The sequence below is a fragment of the Lygodium microphyllum genome, chromosome 9 (genome assembly GCF_053477565.2).
Source record: "Lygodium microphyllum isolate KBCC chromosome 9, Lygodium_microphyllum_v1.1.10, whole genome shotgun sequence".
Lineage (NCBI taxonomy): Eukaryota > Viridiplantae > Streptophyta > Polypodiopsida > Schizaeales > Lygodiaceae > Lygodium > Lygodium microphyllum.
In genome coordinates this window covers 15,475,146-15,493,162 of record NC_141143.1, presented here as the reverse complement: position 1 = coordinate 15,493,162, position 18,017 = coordinate 15,475,146, and the positions used below count along the sequence as shown (strand labels likewise).

The following is an 18,017-nucleotide window of genomic DNA, read 5'->3' as shown; positions in this document are numbered from 1 at the left end:
TTGTCAGCGGTCTCACATCAGGCAGGCAAGCCTAGAAGATTCCAGGGCCAAGGTGGCGTGGGCGACTATCATACGGCATAGGTCAGAGGGAGGGCGTGGGATCATAGACCCAGAGTATCAGAGTATGGCCATCTTAGGCAAGCTAGTTGTTTGCGGTCTCACATCAGGCGGGCAAACCTAGAAGGTCTTATTGCAGGAGGGCCTTCAGGATTGTAAACTGAGGCTTGGCGGTGAGTGGAGGCCGTCCCTGAGATGGATCTTCATGTCAGCCTAGATCATACCCCCCAGATCACCTTTCCTTCGTAGCCTACTCCGCGTGTGGCAAGGCCTCCGTAAGGCCCTAATCTAGAGCCCCCCAGGTTGCCAGGAGGAAATAGACTGTTAGCCGATGATCTGGAACCTCCAGGTTAAAGATCGGGAAGGGGCACAGATAGGTGAGCGCTGCCACATCCAGTGGGCTGGGTGGGAGGTCGGCTCGGCTCGTACCATCAGGACATGGCGGGAGGTGTATAGGATGGCAGACGAGAGGCGTCAACTAGTGATTTGGAACCTCCATGTCAAAGATTGGGAAGGGGCACAGATAGGTGAGCGCCCCCACATCTAGTGGGCCGGGTGGGAGACCGGCCTGGTTCGTACCATCAGGACATGGCGGGAGGTGTATAGGATGGCGGACGAGGAGGTGTTGTAGTGAGTATCAGGCTGCCAGAGAGGAGTGGAGTTGAGGAGAAGAGAGATACACGCAGCAATACCTCCGGAGTGGCTTGCTCCCCCGATACAAGAGCCGATAGAGCCCGTGGAGGCATGGGGAGCTAGGTTTTCAACAGCAGGCATCCCACCCCCTTCAGGTGGCAGGTAGAGTGGGTGGCACTGCGCAGGGGACTTTCTTCGCCGTTCAGGAGGGGGACCTCTGGCCCTTGACAGAGGGCAGTAGGATAAGGGGATTGCCACCCTTTCATGGAGGAGGATTGGGGTGGTGGGTCTTCAGGGGAAGACATGGCGACTGGACCCCTATGTTTTCTGGAAGGGGCTCAGGGAGTGGCGCCTTTGGATTTGGGAGAGCAGACCACTTGATGAGCTAGAGTGGGATCCAGAAGAATGGCTATGGCTGGCCTTTGCGGTCGCCAAAAAGCCACCCAGGTTCCTAGAGTACACTGCCAGGATTGGCAGACATGTATTGATGTAGGAGGAGATGGACTAGGCACTGTCACGTAGCAAGCACTGGGCGGAGCACAGCATCACAGAGCCCTTCCGACGATATTCATTCATGATTGAAGCGGGGTCGTGCGCAGTGGTCGGTTTGGATGCTCTACCCATCCGCTTGGTACTAGAGCCCAGAGTAGACCGCTCGGAGGTATGGGAGATCCTAGGGAGTCTACTGGATGGCATATATGGAAGGTGCGGTGTCAGGAGGCTTTCGGCGGAGAGAAACTTTCAGCACATGCGACCTTAGTAGAGCTCTGGACCTCCATCATCCACTCCCTCTGCGGCTGATGGGATCAGGTGTAGGGGGAGTCCAGGGCTCGTCAGGAGCTCCGTGGTCACTTCATGCGTACTTGGGGCTGCCAGGGTCTGTTCTTTGTGATGCAGGCATGCAGCCCCAGTTGGCGATATACCCCCCCCCCCCCCCCCAATGGCTTCTTGCCCCCATCCCCCCTAGACCGCCTTGAGAGGCTTGTATACATGATGTATTGGTGACTTTGCATCAGCTCCAGCTAGTCTATTGAGCATGAGCACTCTGTTGTAATCAGTTTTTTGAGTAATATAATCAGCCACATTTTACTTGCCAAAAAAAAAAAAAAACTCATGCTGCATGCTCAATGTGCACTACTATTACCTACAAGTTACAAGTACATAGATGAGATTGCATACATCATACACGATGGATTATACAAATAGGAGTAGGCTTGAGAGAGAAGATTGAGAAAGAGAGAGGCTCAATAAGATAAGATAAGATCTATTAACATCTCTAAAAGGCCAGAATGGCGTATGAGACCATAACCAATACAAGTGGTATCATCATCTCTCATCAGAGAAGAAGAGATAGAGATAAATGTGTAGGTCTACATGGTGGATTGGGATGAGAAGTATGGAAAACTGAAAAATCTGAAAAAGCTGAAAAAACTAGGTTTAAAAAGATTAAAAGAGTGTAGAGTATCTTCTCCTCAGTCTATGGAATCCACCAGGACTTTGCAAGCTACCTCCGACTGAGTCAGCCTGCCAATCTGCATTTGTAATGAGCAATCGTGATGTGAATGTGACGCATATGGGCATGCCTATGTCGCCAAGTAGGTACTCTAGGGTGTTGTGCTTTGCGTAATGCTGTAGCTCTGTCAACTGTGATACCGCTTGATGATGTCTCTCGATGATGCCTATCAATAGGAGATGTAGTGTTTGGGGTGGTAGCGGCTGGGGGTTTAGCTACACTAAAAAAGTCTATAATTGCTCTCTGGAGGGGTGGATGAGGGTGGGGTCATCTCCTATCCCGTAACAATACTGCTCTGTGACGTTGGAACTCCAATAAGAAAAGACCCAAACATCTTTGGTCCTCATAGTCCATCACCCATATTAGTGGTCCAAAGCCCTTCTTAAAGAGGCAATGATAGTGGCCTTGGATATCATAGTATACAGTACATCTGCAGATGTAGTGCTCCTCAATTTTTGGCTCCCATCCACAAAGCTAGCACATCCTCTCATTGGCTGCAATATGGCTCCATCGACCTGTCCCAATCAACAACTAATGCGATGAGGTGCGAATTTGACCAATAGCAACTCGGAGTCCATGGGACAGTTGAGCATCCATGTATCTCGGCCTCACTATGAAACCATCATGAGAGAGTTGCAAGAAGTGGCATTGGTATTGTGCCATTTTCGTGCCTAATGGGAAAGGGGGCTTGCACCAAGTCCTTCCTGTCTCCACTTTAGTGATATCTGCTTTGATCACACTATTCAGCTCTGCACGAATGAGACTCAAAGTAGGGCAATCAAGGCTGTAAGCAAACGGTGGCAGTCTATCTGTACTCATGCCATGTAAGTTCAGCCATGTGCTCATATGTGCATACCAACATTGTCTATCTCCCTCTATTGCAAGCTGTCTTAAAGACTCCAAGGCTAGTCTAGGGTATCAGTCTTTAGGGAGCTGCCATATCCTCTGGAGGAAAGTAATTGCTTGGAATAATGCCTCAACTACCATGGGTGCAGCTCCCAATTCTGCTCGGATGATCTCTTGTGATACTGAGGCTTTTGCCCTTATCATACGTGCTATCATCATGACCAGCGGTCTTTCCATATGTTTCCAACCATCATAATGTTGTGCTTGTGGTCCATCACAGTCCATAAGTGGCATCCGTCTAGTATGATAAAGGCTTGGGTCCCAAATGGCTGCCCCATAGAGTAGTGTGGGTATAACTCAAGTGTCAAAAAGCCACAATTCGGTATGAGGCTCTTGAAACTGTATGTGTGCATACTACATCTCTAGGGTACTCAAAGCTGCATATGCCCGTGTAAGCCTAGGCTGTGAAGTTTCCTTCCATGAAAACTGTGGCCCTTTGAAAGTGAGCCCAAGGTATACATATTGTCTAACCATTTCCATAGGCTGACCGTCATACATAAAGTGATGCTCTGAATGTGTTACCCAAGCTGCCGAGGTGTGAAAGACCATAATTTTAGTCTTTCCAAGATTAACCTTGAGACCTTTATCTTCACCAAACACATGCAATGCATCCAGATGTCATTGTAGTCCCTCGGGTGAATTTGAGATAAGCACCATATCGTCTACATATAACAAAATTGGTATCAGTACCCCAGCCAAGCTGGCTCCCATAACACCCCATCTCTGTATGTAATCAGAAATCTCATCAATGCACAGTCCAAACAACAAAGGAGAGAGGGGACAACCTTGCTTTACACCAACCGTGCTAGACACCAAGTCTGTTGCACCTCCAGGCACCCGTACTCTCCTTGTTACAATTTTATACAATGCATAAATACACCCTTACATATCCTCTGGGACCCCAATGGCTCGCAACCTTGGCATGAGTCTTGCACGTGGTACATTATCAAAAGCTTGCGAAAATTCACAAAACAACAATATATATTTTTTCTCCGTGATCGTCCCTCCTCAATCAGGGCCCTTAGCGTGAATATATGGTCTAGTGTGTTGTATCCGCATCGGGAGCCATCTTTTCCCTGCAGACCATATTTTCTTTGTTTTAGCCTACCAACTCAACTCATGCTCCACAATAGAGGCATATACCTTTGCTAGCATATGGCCAATCATAATAGTACGGTAGTTGTTAGCGACCAATGGATCTCCACTCTCAAAAATCGGCACTATTGTGTGGTCACACCAACTTACTGGAAACCCCTCACATATAGCTCTATTGAAGAGATTCACCAAGATAGGGGCGAGTGCATAACATGCATGTGCAAAATGCTCTGCCCCAAGGCCATCTTGATCATGCCTTCTTGCTATCTCTGCTCAAAGAGAGAGAGAGAGAGGAGAAAGAAAGAAAGAAATATGTAGGCTTGGAGGAAAGTGGCCAAAAAGGGCCAATTCTTTCATACTAAATCATACGAATACATACGGTACAGTACATAGATGGGAGTGGATATATCATACATGAAGGATCATACAAATAAGAGTAGGCTTGAGAGATAAAAGGTTGAGAGAGAGAGAGAGAGAGAGAGAGAGAAAGAGAGACTTGAGAGAAAAAGAGGGTGTGAGAGGCTTGAGGAAGGCTTGGGGAAGAAAGAAAGAAGAGAAAAAAAGAAGGGAGAAAGAAAGTTATAGCCTTGGGGAAGAGTGGCCAAAAAGTGCCAGTTTTTTCATACTAATGGTAGGAATAGGTACGGTACGGTACTGTACAGATCGTACCATACGAATCAGTCCGTACTATGTACAGAGACAACCCTAGCCATGAGGACCAAAGAAGTGACAACCAGAATTGTGAAGACTCTCTTTATGATTGTTGAGATCGAGAGGTTCAACATGAAAACTGTCATGATTGTGCAGACCAAGAGGGTTGTTGTAAAGACCATAGAGATTGTGACGCAAAACAAGATTTGAACAATGATTGAGCTCCATCCTACCCACCATCCCTTCAAGTTTCTACCCTCGGTGGCATTGAGGGACCTTCTCTTTCTATCATCGTATTCTTTGTGTAGGGCCCTTCAAGTTTCTACCCTCCGTGGCATTGAGGGACCTTCTCTTTCTATCATCGTATTCTTTGTGTAGGTGCCTAATCTTCCTTCATCCTCGAAAAGGAGAAGTTGGATGGCTTCAACTATCCTTGTGGTCATGCAAGCTGGAGTACATCCTTGATACCTACGACTTATGGGATTTTATTACCACACCCTTTCTCCACCTGAGAATGGATCCTCCCATAAGGTCCACAATAGATTATGGAGCTCATTGCGACCATCGTGACTCTCGAGCTCGGTCATTTCTCTTTTTGTGTTGCCATGATTGAGACTTGTCCATGTTCACAGGATCTACTCTGTAGTAGATGTCTGGACCTGACTTGCTTCTCTTCACGAGCTTCCGACCTTCACATATTGCATGACCCTTGAGATGCGTTTATGTTAGCTTTCATTGTGGCTGACATGTGGACCATGAAGGACCACATCAACAAGATAAAGGAGATTAGGGATGTGATTGCATCTCTTGGAAGTTGGTAATAAGATTTCACTAGAGGATATTGCTACTATTTTCACATCTCTTATTTTCCAAATATGACGTTTTCTATACCAGTCTTCTCACCTATCTATCCTTAGTGGATGACACACTCTTAACACCTCCACCTGCCTACTCCCATGAGAGTCATCAAATAGTGGATCGCTCTATCCTTCAATATTATGTACATTCATTCCTTCATTCATTTAGCATACATTATTCATTCAGTTTTATCTTAACTCTTTCTGATTTTGCGTTTTGGGAATTGATGTAAGTTATTGTGTTTAGTTGTATTCGTACATTTTGTGCTTTCTGAGTGCAAACCCTAACATATCTTCACATGGTATTATGGTTGGTGTAGAGTATCCTCCACCTATCATGAAGGCTTTTTTTTTTGTGGTGATGAATGCTAGTGGCATCTAAGTAACTCACAATGGCTGAAACATCTTACTTTTGGGAAATGATCATGTCTTCTTAGACTTCTTCACTAGAGGCCCTAAGTTGGCATTATGCTTTCAATGACAAGGACAACACACCCTCTCCATCATATTCATCCAACTTACTAGATTTTGTGCAGATAATGGATATGGGACACTCCTTTGTCTTCAACCCACTCTCTATTAGGAGCTATGGATTAGTCAAAGTCACTAACAAACTTAAATAAAGTAGAAGGTAATGTAACATGCATACTTGAAGATGTATGTTTGTCCCTAGAGCCTCCTCTAAGGACATTAACATATTGATACTGATCATGAGCTCCATGGCAATTTACAAGAGGATTCTACACAATAAAAGCAACAAAGAAGGATTTTGATTCATGCAAATGAAAGGTGTTGCTATGATGAAGATGAGGATTCACCAATCATCTCAAATGTTGTATGCCCCACTGAGTGGGACAAGTGCTACTCAATTGCAATTCCCTCCCTTCCCTCCCACTTCTCATGATAATTCAAATTTTATTTATTTGCTTTCAGTAGCTTAGGATTGGATTCCACACTTGTATAATCTACATAAAGTTTGATTCCTTCCATGTCAAGTACAATAGGAATAGGATCTTCTATTTTCACTCTTTTGTGCCTTGGTATTTGGGCATCGAGAATGCCACCTATATATACTGTACCTTACATCTACCTACAAATGAGCACACTTATCTATCTTGCGATGACTATTTTGGTTACCCCTCGTGACTCCGCTCAGAGATATTCCCATGGCTGCTTAGATGCAGATTTATCCGTCCTCTGCTTGTGATGTGTCTTCACACATTCCATGGGCTACTTAAATGCAAGGATTTTCATCTTGTGCTTATCATGCGACCATCCATCCATTTTGGGTTACTCATACAGTTACTATATGCCTATGCCTAGTTGGTGCACATATACATATGGATCCACTGTGCTGTCATCTTTGATGCTTGGTGAGTACTTTGGAGCAAACCCCAACATATACTCTAGTCACCCAACCTGCTCATAACTTAATACTCACACTTGCACTCCAGTTGCTATGTCCAGGAATACTTTTAGCAATAATACTTGTTTTAACAGGCTGAATATCACGGCTTAGTCAACCTAATGCAACAACTGCTAGAGTCTCAGGGTCTTTGGGACTCAGTAGTTGGTTTGGAGGCTATTTCAGACCCTTGACTAGCTCACCTTGATCATATATAAAAATGAAAGAATCGTAATGGTAGAGCACATATCAAGTTAATGCATGGATGTTTAGCCCAAGTTTTACGAGTTCAAATGGCAGCTCTTGTGTTACACATGGCTGCACGATCAAGTTCACAAAAGACCTCTCCCATATTATCCATTTCAGAGGAGGCTATGGCATTTGCTTCTTTGAAGGGGAAATTTAGAGGTGGCAAGAGCTCTCAAGAAGTAGCAACTCCCTAAAGGACACTCATGGTCATGTAGATGAGAAGTGTCCTAACAAGGCCCATGGTCTTCCACCTACATCCACTCCATAGCAAACTATGATTGCACCCATAGGTGGTACTCCCCTTGGGCAGCATACAGGGGATCCTCCTCTAGCATCTACACCTATTGCTTTTGTTTCTCTAGGTACCTCCCTATCTCAATGTCACACCATTGGACATGTGGCATATGGACAGCCTCCTCTACTCGTATCGTTGACCACTTGAGGGTTTTGGATGATTGTTTTGCTGAACACGAGATGCTAGATTTCACACCAGACTTTGGATTTCAAGAAGTCTCCACCTATGTCCAATCACCTATGTACCTCTTTACACGACCTTATGCTTTAGCATTGACACCCTCATGGGTGGTTCTGTACATGCTCTTTGTTTTGGGATTTGTGAGGCAATCATCCCTTCCCCAAATGGGTGCCCAAAAGAAAAAAAAAAGGTTCAAAGGAGAGTCCTTCAAGCTCTTGAGGAAACATAACTGTTGCCTCTTGAATATTGGTAGGTTCTTGGACAACCAATGTGCACCCATTGACTAAGGCCCTTGTGACTTTGGGGTGGGATCTCTCAGGTAAAAATGAGTGAACTTTCCTTGCTAATCCCTCTTGGTTTCTATTTTGGGCCTTAGAAAAAGTGTTAAGCTAAAAAAGGTGCATTTACAATAAACCTTTGATAAGCTCATTATATAGTCCCAAAACTCAAATATACAAGTGTGCTTTGGTGTCCCATAAGCAAAACCCTAAACTTTGGTTGGTTCCATGTCTATTTAGTCCCATAAGCAAAACCCTAAACTGTGGTTGGTTCCATCTCTATAAATAGACAGTGTGCCAGGTTACCTATTTCCTTTTTACATGAACCTTGCATTACTTTTTTTTTTTGTAAGCTCAGCCCGTCACGTCCCGCTATTGTCCCCCCGCCCCGACTACGCATGCCCGTCTGTCTGCTCGCGCCATCCGACTGGTCGCTTGTTGTCCGAGTGATCACCCCGCTCCGACTGATCGCCCCCCGCCCCGACTGATCATGGCCGTCCGACTATTCGCCCCCCGCACTGGTCGCGCCTCCCCGCACTTTTCGCGTGCCTTCGCCCCAACGTTTTGCAATTGCCGCCTGTCTACCATTTCCCCTTCCTGCCTGGCTGTTTTCCCCTTGCTTGGCCATTTTCCCCCCCCTCGCCATCGACAGCCACCTGTGCCCATCTCTCCTCCTCCCCCCCCCAAGTGCTGCCTTGATGGGAGGCCTGGCCCGCTATCAGGCTGCAACACCACCGCCATTGAAAACAGAACCCCCTCTCCCCCCCCTCTTCCCCCCCCCCCCCCCCCCCCCCCCCCCCCCCGCCTTTTCTCCTCCTCGAGTTGCTCCCTCCCCCTGCAGCTACTCCCCATTCAGCAGCACAGCAGCGCGATGGTAGGTTCTCCCAAAAGGGACGCGCAATGGAAACCTTTGGTCAGATGCCGGCGCACTCACTGAGTATCCCCTAGTCGAACACCTTGCGCGTAGTCCTCTCTGAGGAGCAGCTCTTAGCTGTTCGAGCTAAGGAGCTGGAGCTTATGGAAACAACAATTTATGGTCACGTAGTGGGACATTTCCCAGTCAGGGCATAGCTTTGCGAGTGGCTCCACTCCACGCTGAGCATTGGCACAACGCAGATCATGGAGGTGGTCCTGTTGGGCCAAGGGATCTTCATGGTCCACCTCAGTTCAGTAGACACAGCTCGCGAGCTACTCGCCAGTTCACCATATACATCCACGAAGGGGGTCACATACATGGTCCCTTGGTACAGTGGCTTCACTATGGAGGCATTTGCACTCCACAACAGGTTTCTTCGGCACCCAGTCACCCTTCTCTTCCCCGGCCTAGCGATTGAGTACCGCCAGTTGGTGGAAGACTTTGGGAGGCTCTTCGGCATTGTCCTTCCCGCGTCCTTCACGGATGCAGTGACAACGTCAGGGGTCCCAAAGGTATGGGTGGCAGTGAAGGAGGTCAAGAATATCCCACAGTTCCTAGAGATTGAGGCAAGCGGGCATTCCTTTAGGCAGTAGGTCATTGTGATTGAGCAACCAGGGCAATGCTTGTGCTGCCACGACTTTGGGCATCAGGCAGCAGTTTGTACACGGTTTGGAGCCAAGGCGGCTCGTCCCACAGGTCCGCAGGTGGACGCTGACGGGTTCACAAGGGTCCAGAGGCGACAGAGAGGGAGATGGCAAGGGGGGGCATAGCCAGCCCCTCAAGCCCAGCCTTGCCACCAGGGTGATCGCGGACGAGTGACCTCCTTTTGGCAGAGCACTCCACAGCCCCTCCCTATCCGCCCCACCCGATAGAACCGCTCGCCCCCACTTTTTCCACATGCGCCATAGATTGCCTCGCCTGATCCCCCACAGGCCCCTCACACCCCCCTCCCTATCCGCCCCACCCGATAGAACCGTTCGCCCCCACTTTTTCCACATGAGCCATAGATTGCCTCGCCTGATCCCCCACAGGCCCCTCACACCCCCCTCCCTCCACTGACCTTGGCCCACAGCCCCCCCTTGCCAGGGCCACCACCCCCCCACACCCACCATGCATCTCTAGCCATCCCACCATAGCTCGATCCACTCCACCCCCATCAGCCCCCCTACCGAGCACCCCCCCCTAATCCGCACCCAGGTCAAGTGAGCCCCCCTAGACCCACCCCCCTCCTCCCATAGGAGGTGATGAGCCACACACACCTACCTCCTCTACACACCAGCAGTCCCTCCCCGTCCATACAGCCACCAGCTCATCTGCCCCTGTCACCCACCATATTTTCCCGAGACAGGCATAGCTACTGCCATAAGAGTTTTTCCGTAGTGGCCCATGGTCCTACTTGCGAGTTGTGGAGCACGAAGAGTTCCCACTATCTCTAGAGGTGGGGATCTTCGTGGTTCGTAAGTCAAGGAGGAGCAAGATCCACCTACTAGCACCACCGGATGGACCAAACTATGCTTTCTTTTTTCAGTCATCTTTCTCAGAGGAGTGGACGACTATACAGATTGAGGAGGAGTTGAAGAGTCAGGTGGCGGATCACATCTCCCAGTGGATGGGAGATGAAGGATTAGCATTGTTCGCACAACAGTGGCGAGGTTGCATGATGGACATTAACTGGTGGGCTGGCGTCGACGTCCCGCATTTGAGCATTATCTTTTGAGCCCCCCCACAGTGGAGAGCTCCGAGGGACGTGATCGAGTGGCACCCGGCACAGGCGGCCTGCTTCTACCAGTGTACAGAGTCGCGTTTTTCAGCATGGCTGATAGATGCATTGATAGTACCACCTGGAGCATCTATCACCCCTATGGTCCGGCCGAAGGCCACCATGGGGGACTGGAGCTCACCATCCAGACGGCGGCAAAACGTACCTGCATGCCTCACAGTCTCTCTTCCTCATCTGTAGCATCCACACCGAACAGATGCCTGTTCGGTCAGTCACAGGTTTTCCCATGAGTCTACATCTTGCATCCTGGAATGTGAACAGTCTCCAGTACAGTGGGGCGCATGGCTTGACGAAGCTGATTGTCCGGCAGGAGCTACAGCCTGCCCTCGCCGGACGGATAGACATCTTGCTACTGCAGGAGCACAAGCTCACCCTCGTCCAAGCTCAACGGGTTGGGAAGGTACTTCCGGGCAGCTTGCATACTTACTGGGAGCAAGCCATAGGTGCCCACGGCAGGAGCGGAGGTGTATGCACCTCTACTGGCTCGAGTGTCACCACTTGTGTACGAGACCACGGGACGATAGTGGCAGGAAGGGCTCTATGGATTAGACTGGATATTGGGGACTCGTGTATTGGAGTCCTCAATGTCTATGCCCCTACGGAGGTTAGGGCGCGCAGCAGGTTCTGGGTGGAGATTGTAGATGGACTCCCAGAGGTGGACTCCTGGATTGTTGGAGGAGATTTCAACAATTTGGAGGCTTTGGAGGACCAGCAGGGCAGAGGAAGAAACTACCAGGGCATGGCTGGGGAGGAGCAGGAGGCATGGGAGGTCTTTTTGCTTGCAGTCGGAGCACGGGATGCTTGGAAAGACCCTGCCTTCCACAAGAGGGAGAGGTTGTTGGACTTTTCTTGGGGATACAGGTAGCTAGGTGGAGCCTTGCTGGAGCGGTTGGATAGGTTTTATGTGGGAAAGTGGGGAGGCTCTCGTGGAGGCCAGATTGAGCACTTGGCAGGCACCACATTATCCGATCACTGCCCGGTTCTACTGGCACTTGATCCCCCAGCATCCGCCCTAGATACACGATCCTGTCAGATCCCTGACTCGATCTATAGGAGGGAGGAGGTGTCGAGACAGATAGAGCAGATCTGGACCAGAGAGTGGGTCAAGAGAGACAGGATAGCAAAGGAGGTTGCAGAGGTCCTAGCCGAGTCAAGTAGAATTTGCCAAGAGGCAGCTCTACAGGCTAGGAAACAGTGCTGGGAGGAGGAGAGAGCACTCCGGCGGGACCTGGCAGCTATGCAGAGATTGTTGCAGGAGGCACCAGGGGACCCCACCCTCCATGCACATGAGGTGTGCGTGCATGCAGCCATTGCTGGTCTAGAGGACAGGCGCTCGGAGTTCTCTTTCTGCACTTCAGCAGCCTTTTGGGCGCGGAAGGGAGACACGATGTGCAGGGAGTTCTTCCAGGTGCACCAGCCCCGCACCGCGGGAGAGCAGATACGCAGCCTTAGGGATCAGTATGGGAGGACCCATTCTAGCCCTGATGAGGTGATGGAGATTGCCACCGACTATTACACGTGCCTCTTCCAGCAGGAGACAACTTCAATTAGAGGACAGAGATGCAGACAACAGGTATGGGATCACACCCCGTCCCTCGTCACAGAGGGGACATGACACGCCCTCCTAGTCCCCTTCACAGAAAAGGAACTAGAGGAGGCTTTCCATACACAAGATGGGAAAAAATGCCCGGGGGAGGATGGCCTCTTTAAGGCCTTCTTCACTACCTACTGGGAGGTGGTGAAGGATCCCCTACTAAGGGCTTTCCAGGAGATATTCACCTCAGGACAGATGCCAAGGAGGCTCTCGGCAGGCCTTATCAGTCTTCTTCCCAAAGGGGGAAACTCGTTGGAGCTATCCCAGTGGAGACCGATCACCTTATTGTCAGTGGCCTATAAGGCTCTGGCAAAGATGATTGGTAGACGATTACGCCATGTGCTTCCAGATATCATTCATGACACACAGACAGGCTTTGTCCAGGGGAGCATCCTAGACAATGTATTTACATTATTTGAGGCGACAGAGTGGGCCCAACACAGTGGGCAAAGACTGGCAGCACTACTCTTGGACTTCGAGAAAACCTATGGCAGGGTGGACTGGGATTTCCTAGAGGGTACCATGGTCAAGTTAGGATTTCCTTACGCTTGGATTCGCGGGTTCTCCAACCTGTAGAGATCAACCACCAACAGGGTTCTCATAGGCCGAAGGCGAGGGGAGGAGTTCCGGCTGGAGAGATAGGTCCGACAGGGCTGTCCCCTGGCCCCATACCTGTTCCTACTCTTCACAGAGGCAATGTCTCACTTCCTTAGGTCACGTGTGAGCGGACTACGTGGCCTTCAACTTCTAGTGAGAAAGGAGACTGAGTTATTAGACTCAGAGTATGCAGACGACACAGGACTCTACATAGAGGACGATGAGGTGATGTTGGAAAGAATGAGGCTGGCTCTTGATGTGTTCTGTGTTGCAGCGGGTGCGAAAATCAACTGGTGAAAGTCGGTTGGTTTCCTCACAGACCCAGACTCCAACATGGATTGGGGAGTCCACTTGGGATTTAGATGGGTGAGCAAAGGGCAGACCGTCCGATACCTAGGGTTCCAAATGGGACTTAATATCACTCTTGCCCAGTAGTTTCTTCCTGTTCTAGATTCTATTAGAAGAAAACTAATCTACTGGAGCACGGTTCGCCTCTCACTAACCGGTTGAGCCCTGGTGGTTAACCAGGTCCTCCTAGCGACGGCCTGGTACATCGCCTCGTGTTGGTGTTTCTCCTCATCGTGCATAGGGCAGCTTTGCCGCTTGGTGCGGAATTTCCTTTGGTCGGGGTTTGATGGCTCCAGAGACTCCTGAGCCAAGGTGGCGTGGGCGACCATCATACGACATTGATCAGAGGGAGGGCTTGGGATCATAGACCCAGAATATCAGAGTATGGCCCTCTTGGGCAAGCTAGTTGTCCGCGGTCTCACACCAAGCGGGTAGACTTGGAAGGTCTTACTGCAAGAGGGCCTTCAGGACTGTAAACCGAGGCTTGGCGGGGAGTGGAGGCCATCCCTGAGATGGATCTTCACTTCAGCACAGATTACCCCGCCCAAATCACCGTTCCTGCGGAGTCTACTCCATGTGTGGCAGGGCCTCCGTAAGGTTCTAATCGAGAGCCCCCCAGGTTGCCAGGAGGAATAGACCGTCCGCCGATGATCTGGAACCTCCAAGTCAAAGATAGGGAAGGGGCACAGATAGGTGAGCACCCCCATATCCAGTGGGTTGGGTGGGAGTCCAGCCTGGCTCGCTCCATCAGGACATGGCGGGAGGTGTACAGGATGGCAGAGGAGGAGGTGCTACAATGAGTATTAGGGTGCACGAGAGGAGTGGAGTTGAGGAGAAGAGAGATAGACGTAGCAATACCTCCGGAGTGGCTTGCCCGCCTGATACGAGAACCGATAGAGGCCAGGGAGGTATGGGCAGCCAGGTTCTCTCCAGCAGGCATCCCTCTTTAGGTGGCAAGTAGAGTGGGTGGCGCCCCCCAGGGGACCTTTTTTGCGGTTCAAGAGGGGGGATGTGTGGCCCTTGACAAAGGGCAACAGGATGAGGGGATTGCCACCCTTTCATGGAGGAGGATTCGGGTGGTGGATCTTCAAGGGAAGACTTAACGACTGGACCCCTATGTTTTTTGGATGGAGCTCAAGGAGTGGCGCCTTTGGATCTGGGAGAGTAGACCACTTGATGAGCTAGAGTGGGATCCAGGAGAGTGGCTATGGCCGGCCTCTGCGGTTGCCAAAAAGCCACCCAGGTTCCTAGAATATACTTCCATGATTGGCAGACATGTACTGATGCAGGAGGATATGGACTGGGCGCCGTCACGCAGCAAGCACTGGGCGGAACACAGCATCATGGAGCCCTTCCGACGGACCTTCTGGCGCTGTCTATGGGATAGCTGGAGGCCGAGGAGGGTGTCGTATTTTTTATGGCTGGTGGCACATGGAGGTTTGGCGGTGGGAAGCTGGCTTGCCCAGATGCAGGAGGGAGGTTGTAAGCGTTGCAGACAGCAGCCTCTAGAAACCCCAAGGCATTGCCTTTGGTCTTGTGAGGAGGCATAGCTTGTGTGGAGAGGAGCATGTCGTATCCTTTGACATATAGCCCCTAGCCTCGTGTGTATTTCATGGGGAGCTTTGTGTTGGCAGGCAGTTAGCCAGGGCCGTCACCTTCTGTAGGAGGCCGGGATGCAGGACACGATTTTCATGATCGAGGCAGGGTCATGCGTAGTGGTTGGTCCGGAGGCTTAGGTACTGGAGCGCACAGCAGACCGCTCAGAGATATGGGAGATCATAGGGAGTCTTACTGGATGGCATATCTGGAAGGCGCGATGCCAGGTGGCTTTCGGCGGAGAGAGACTTTCAGCACTTGCGACCTTAGCAGAGCTATGGACCTCCAACATTCACTCCCTTCGTGATCGATGGGAGCAGGTGCAGGGCGAGTCCAATTTCGTCAGGAGCTCCATGGTCACTTCATGCGCACCTGGGGCGGCCAAGGCCTATTCTTTGTGATACAGGCAGGCAGTCCCGTTTGGCGATATACCCCTCCCCCATGGCTCCTTGCCCCCATCCCCCCTAGACCGCCTTGAGAGGCTTGTATACATGTAGTGGTGACTTTGCATCAGCTCCAGTTTATTCTATTGAGCATGAGCACTCTGTTGTAATCAGTTTTTTGAGTAATATAATCAGCCACATTTTACTTGAAAAAAAAAAACCTATTTCCTTTTGTATCCCCGGTCTCTTTAGTCTGCCCCTCATTATTAGTTGCTATCAAGACCATTTGAAGGTTGTCCATACCTGAATTTGGTTCCATGCATGGCAACTGCTCCAACCCTTGTCAGAGTTTTCAACTATTGCCCTGATTACGACTATTGCGTTTTCAATTGATTATGCTGCCCTTTTGTCGTTTGGTGCATAGAGGTTTTCCACACCATTGCTGTAGACAGCCGAGCCTATTGCCCTTCATTGCTGCTTGTTGTATTTTATAGCTTACAACATTTCTATTATTGCTACGTTACCATCCATAGAAATTTCTATTATGGCAACATCCATTGTATAACCCTCCTCTCAATTGTGGCTTGTTAATCAAATACTACAGAGCCTGAGGATCCACATGAAAAATAAACTAGTCGCTCGTCCAAGTGAGATCTAAACTTTTGCAATGCGCACACCATCCCTAAAGCGTTTCTTCTAGTAAACTGGAATAATTATCTTCTAAGTGAGCCTTCTACATATAAAATAGACTATTGAACCAACCCTTCACGTTTTCTTGCACGAGCACTCTATTGCAACTATATACAAGGCAACAATAAGAACATGTTTAAGTTCCTTTGTGGTTGTTGGGAAATAAGAGTTGCAACTAGCACTTTCTTCAAGATACCAAACGCTTGCTCTTGATGGCCTTGTCATCTAATTTGGATAGCATTCTTAGTCTATGATGTCCAAGGAGCACAAATATCAAGGAGACATTGAGATATCTTCCATCCCGTCTGTTTTCCCCTTCAAATCTTTTTAGTTCCTAAACATTTTGCATAGCTATTGCTTATTTTGTACAACAATCTCTTGTGGGTTGATTGTAATGCATTTGTGCAAAAAATGTGCCTTGACAATGCTTGTATCTTTGTTGTAAATTCTAACTTGTAAGACCATCTCACATGAGTAAGATGCCATTTCTTCAATCCAAACACATCGACCTTTAAGAGTCTCATGAAAGTAATTAAGTGCATGCCTAGGATATTTTGTGCCATCGCCTATGAATTTCTAAAGGTCCACTTTTTGGGCCAAATTTATGATGGTGTTGAGAAAGACTCCCCTCTCAACTCCATGTAGATAATCATGATATTATGAGGGCCATGCCCTATATTCTCCCTCTTTCATTGCCTCTTGTCCTACCTCGCACACATGTTAGATGTGTAGGCTTTGGCCTCTTGAGGATGCTTACATAATCCCTTCTTTCCATAATCCCTTTAGTTCCCTCTTTCCATAATCCCTTCTTGCCTCCTTACATCGCCTTACACTTTTCTACCTTGCCTTTTGCTAGCATCTTCCCCTGGCTTCTATCTTCTTTGTCGGCATTGTAATCATGAATAACTACCTTTCTCCCCCTTTGTGATCTAGATGTCTTTTCGTGCATGGAGGACTTGTCTTTGGTACTAATCTTTTGGATTCATATTTCATTCTCATGTGCCATATTCATGTAGCCAAACAAAAAGTATTTGGTGATGAATAATATGCTTGCTTACCAACAAATCTAAATTGCATCTTATCTAAACTGTACCTTATGTCTATTGTAGGAATATTTGGACACCCCTTCAATGTGAAGGCTAGATGTGGGGAATAGTGCATGTAAAAATGTTTTTGAAAAATATGAACCTTCATGATCAAATCATTAATAGAGTTCCAAGTGTCAACATTTTCTAAACTTTGTCTATTAACATATGCCAAGCTTTTTTGTTATATATATGTATGTATGTATGTATGTATGTATGTATGTATGTATGTTTAACTCTATCTTGTTTCTACCATAGGAAGCTTTGGATATTGGATCAAATGAGACTCCAAGCCTAGGTCCAGATGTGGAGGACAATGATAGTGATAATAATTTTTGAGAAATGTAGAGCTTGAGGAGTACTATTAAGAAATAGGTTCACAATAATAGTGTCTAATTTTGATCAGTACCTATATTGTGTTATAGGTTGTCCAATTGGTAGGTACATTACTTAACAACCTTTATGTAAATTCTTGCTAATATAATGCATGAAGTTTTACCACCAAATTCAATAAAGTTAAACTAATGTGATCAATATTTGAATGAAATTTTGGAGAGAAAAGCCATGCACTAAAATATGATGTTACTCATATTCAAGTCTTCATCAATTCAAAAACTCAAGTAATGTAATTTGCACATAGATGCTACTTTGAAAGTGCAAGATTTGTGTGGATATGCATCTCTTTTTTTATAGGAATATATTGTTGGATTTATTTTGAAGCTACAAAAATTTTTAAAAACTATATTACAACAATTTTAAGGGAAAAAAGCCATTGATAAAAGCTTGTTTTAGCATTTTATGAGCTCAAAAGCTAAATGCTTAATACCTTCGCCCACAACATGTTTAGATTTTTTATGCTTAGTTCAAATTATTGCTTTTTAACTTTTTAATGAGTATTTCTCTAGTTGA

The 18,017-nt window shown here is 48.0% G+C and overlaps 1 protein-coding gene across 1 annotated transcript in view; it reads left to right on the top strand.

Annotated features, from left to right (window-relative positions):
• The window catches only part of LOC148030814 (uncharacterized), a 148,004-nt gene extending 130,369 nt beyond the window's left edge, over positions 1-17,635 (top strand). Inside the window, exon 7 of the mRNA XM_087685624.1 lies at positions 17,367-17,635. Coding sequence (XP_087541750.1) covers positions 17,367-17,406 — 40 coding nt within the window. The 3' untranslated portion in view covers positions 17,407-17,635. The remainder of the gene's footprint in view (positions 1-17,366) is intronic.
• Positions 17,636-18,017: the final 382 nt, after the last annotated feature.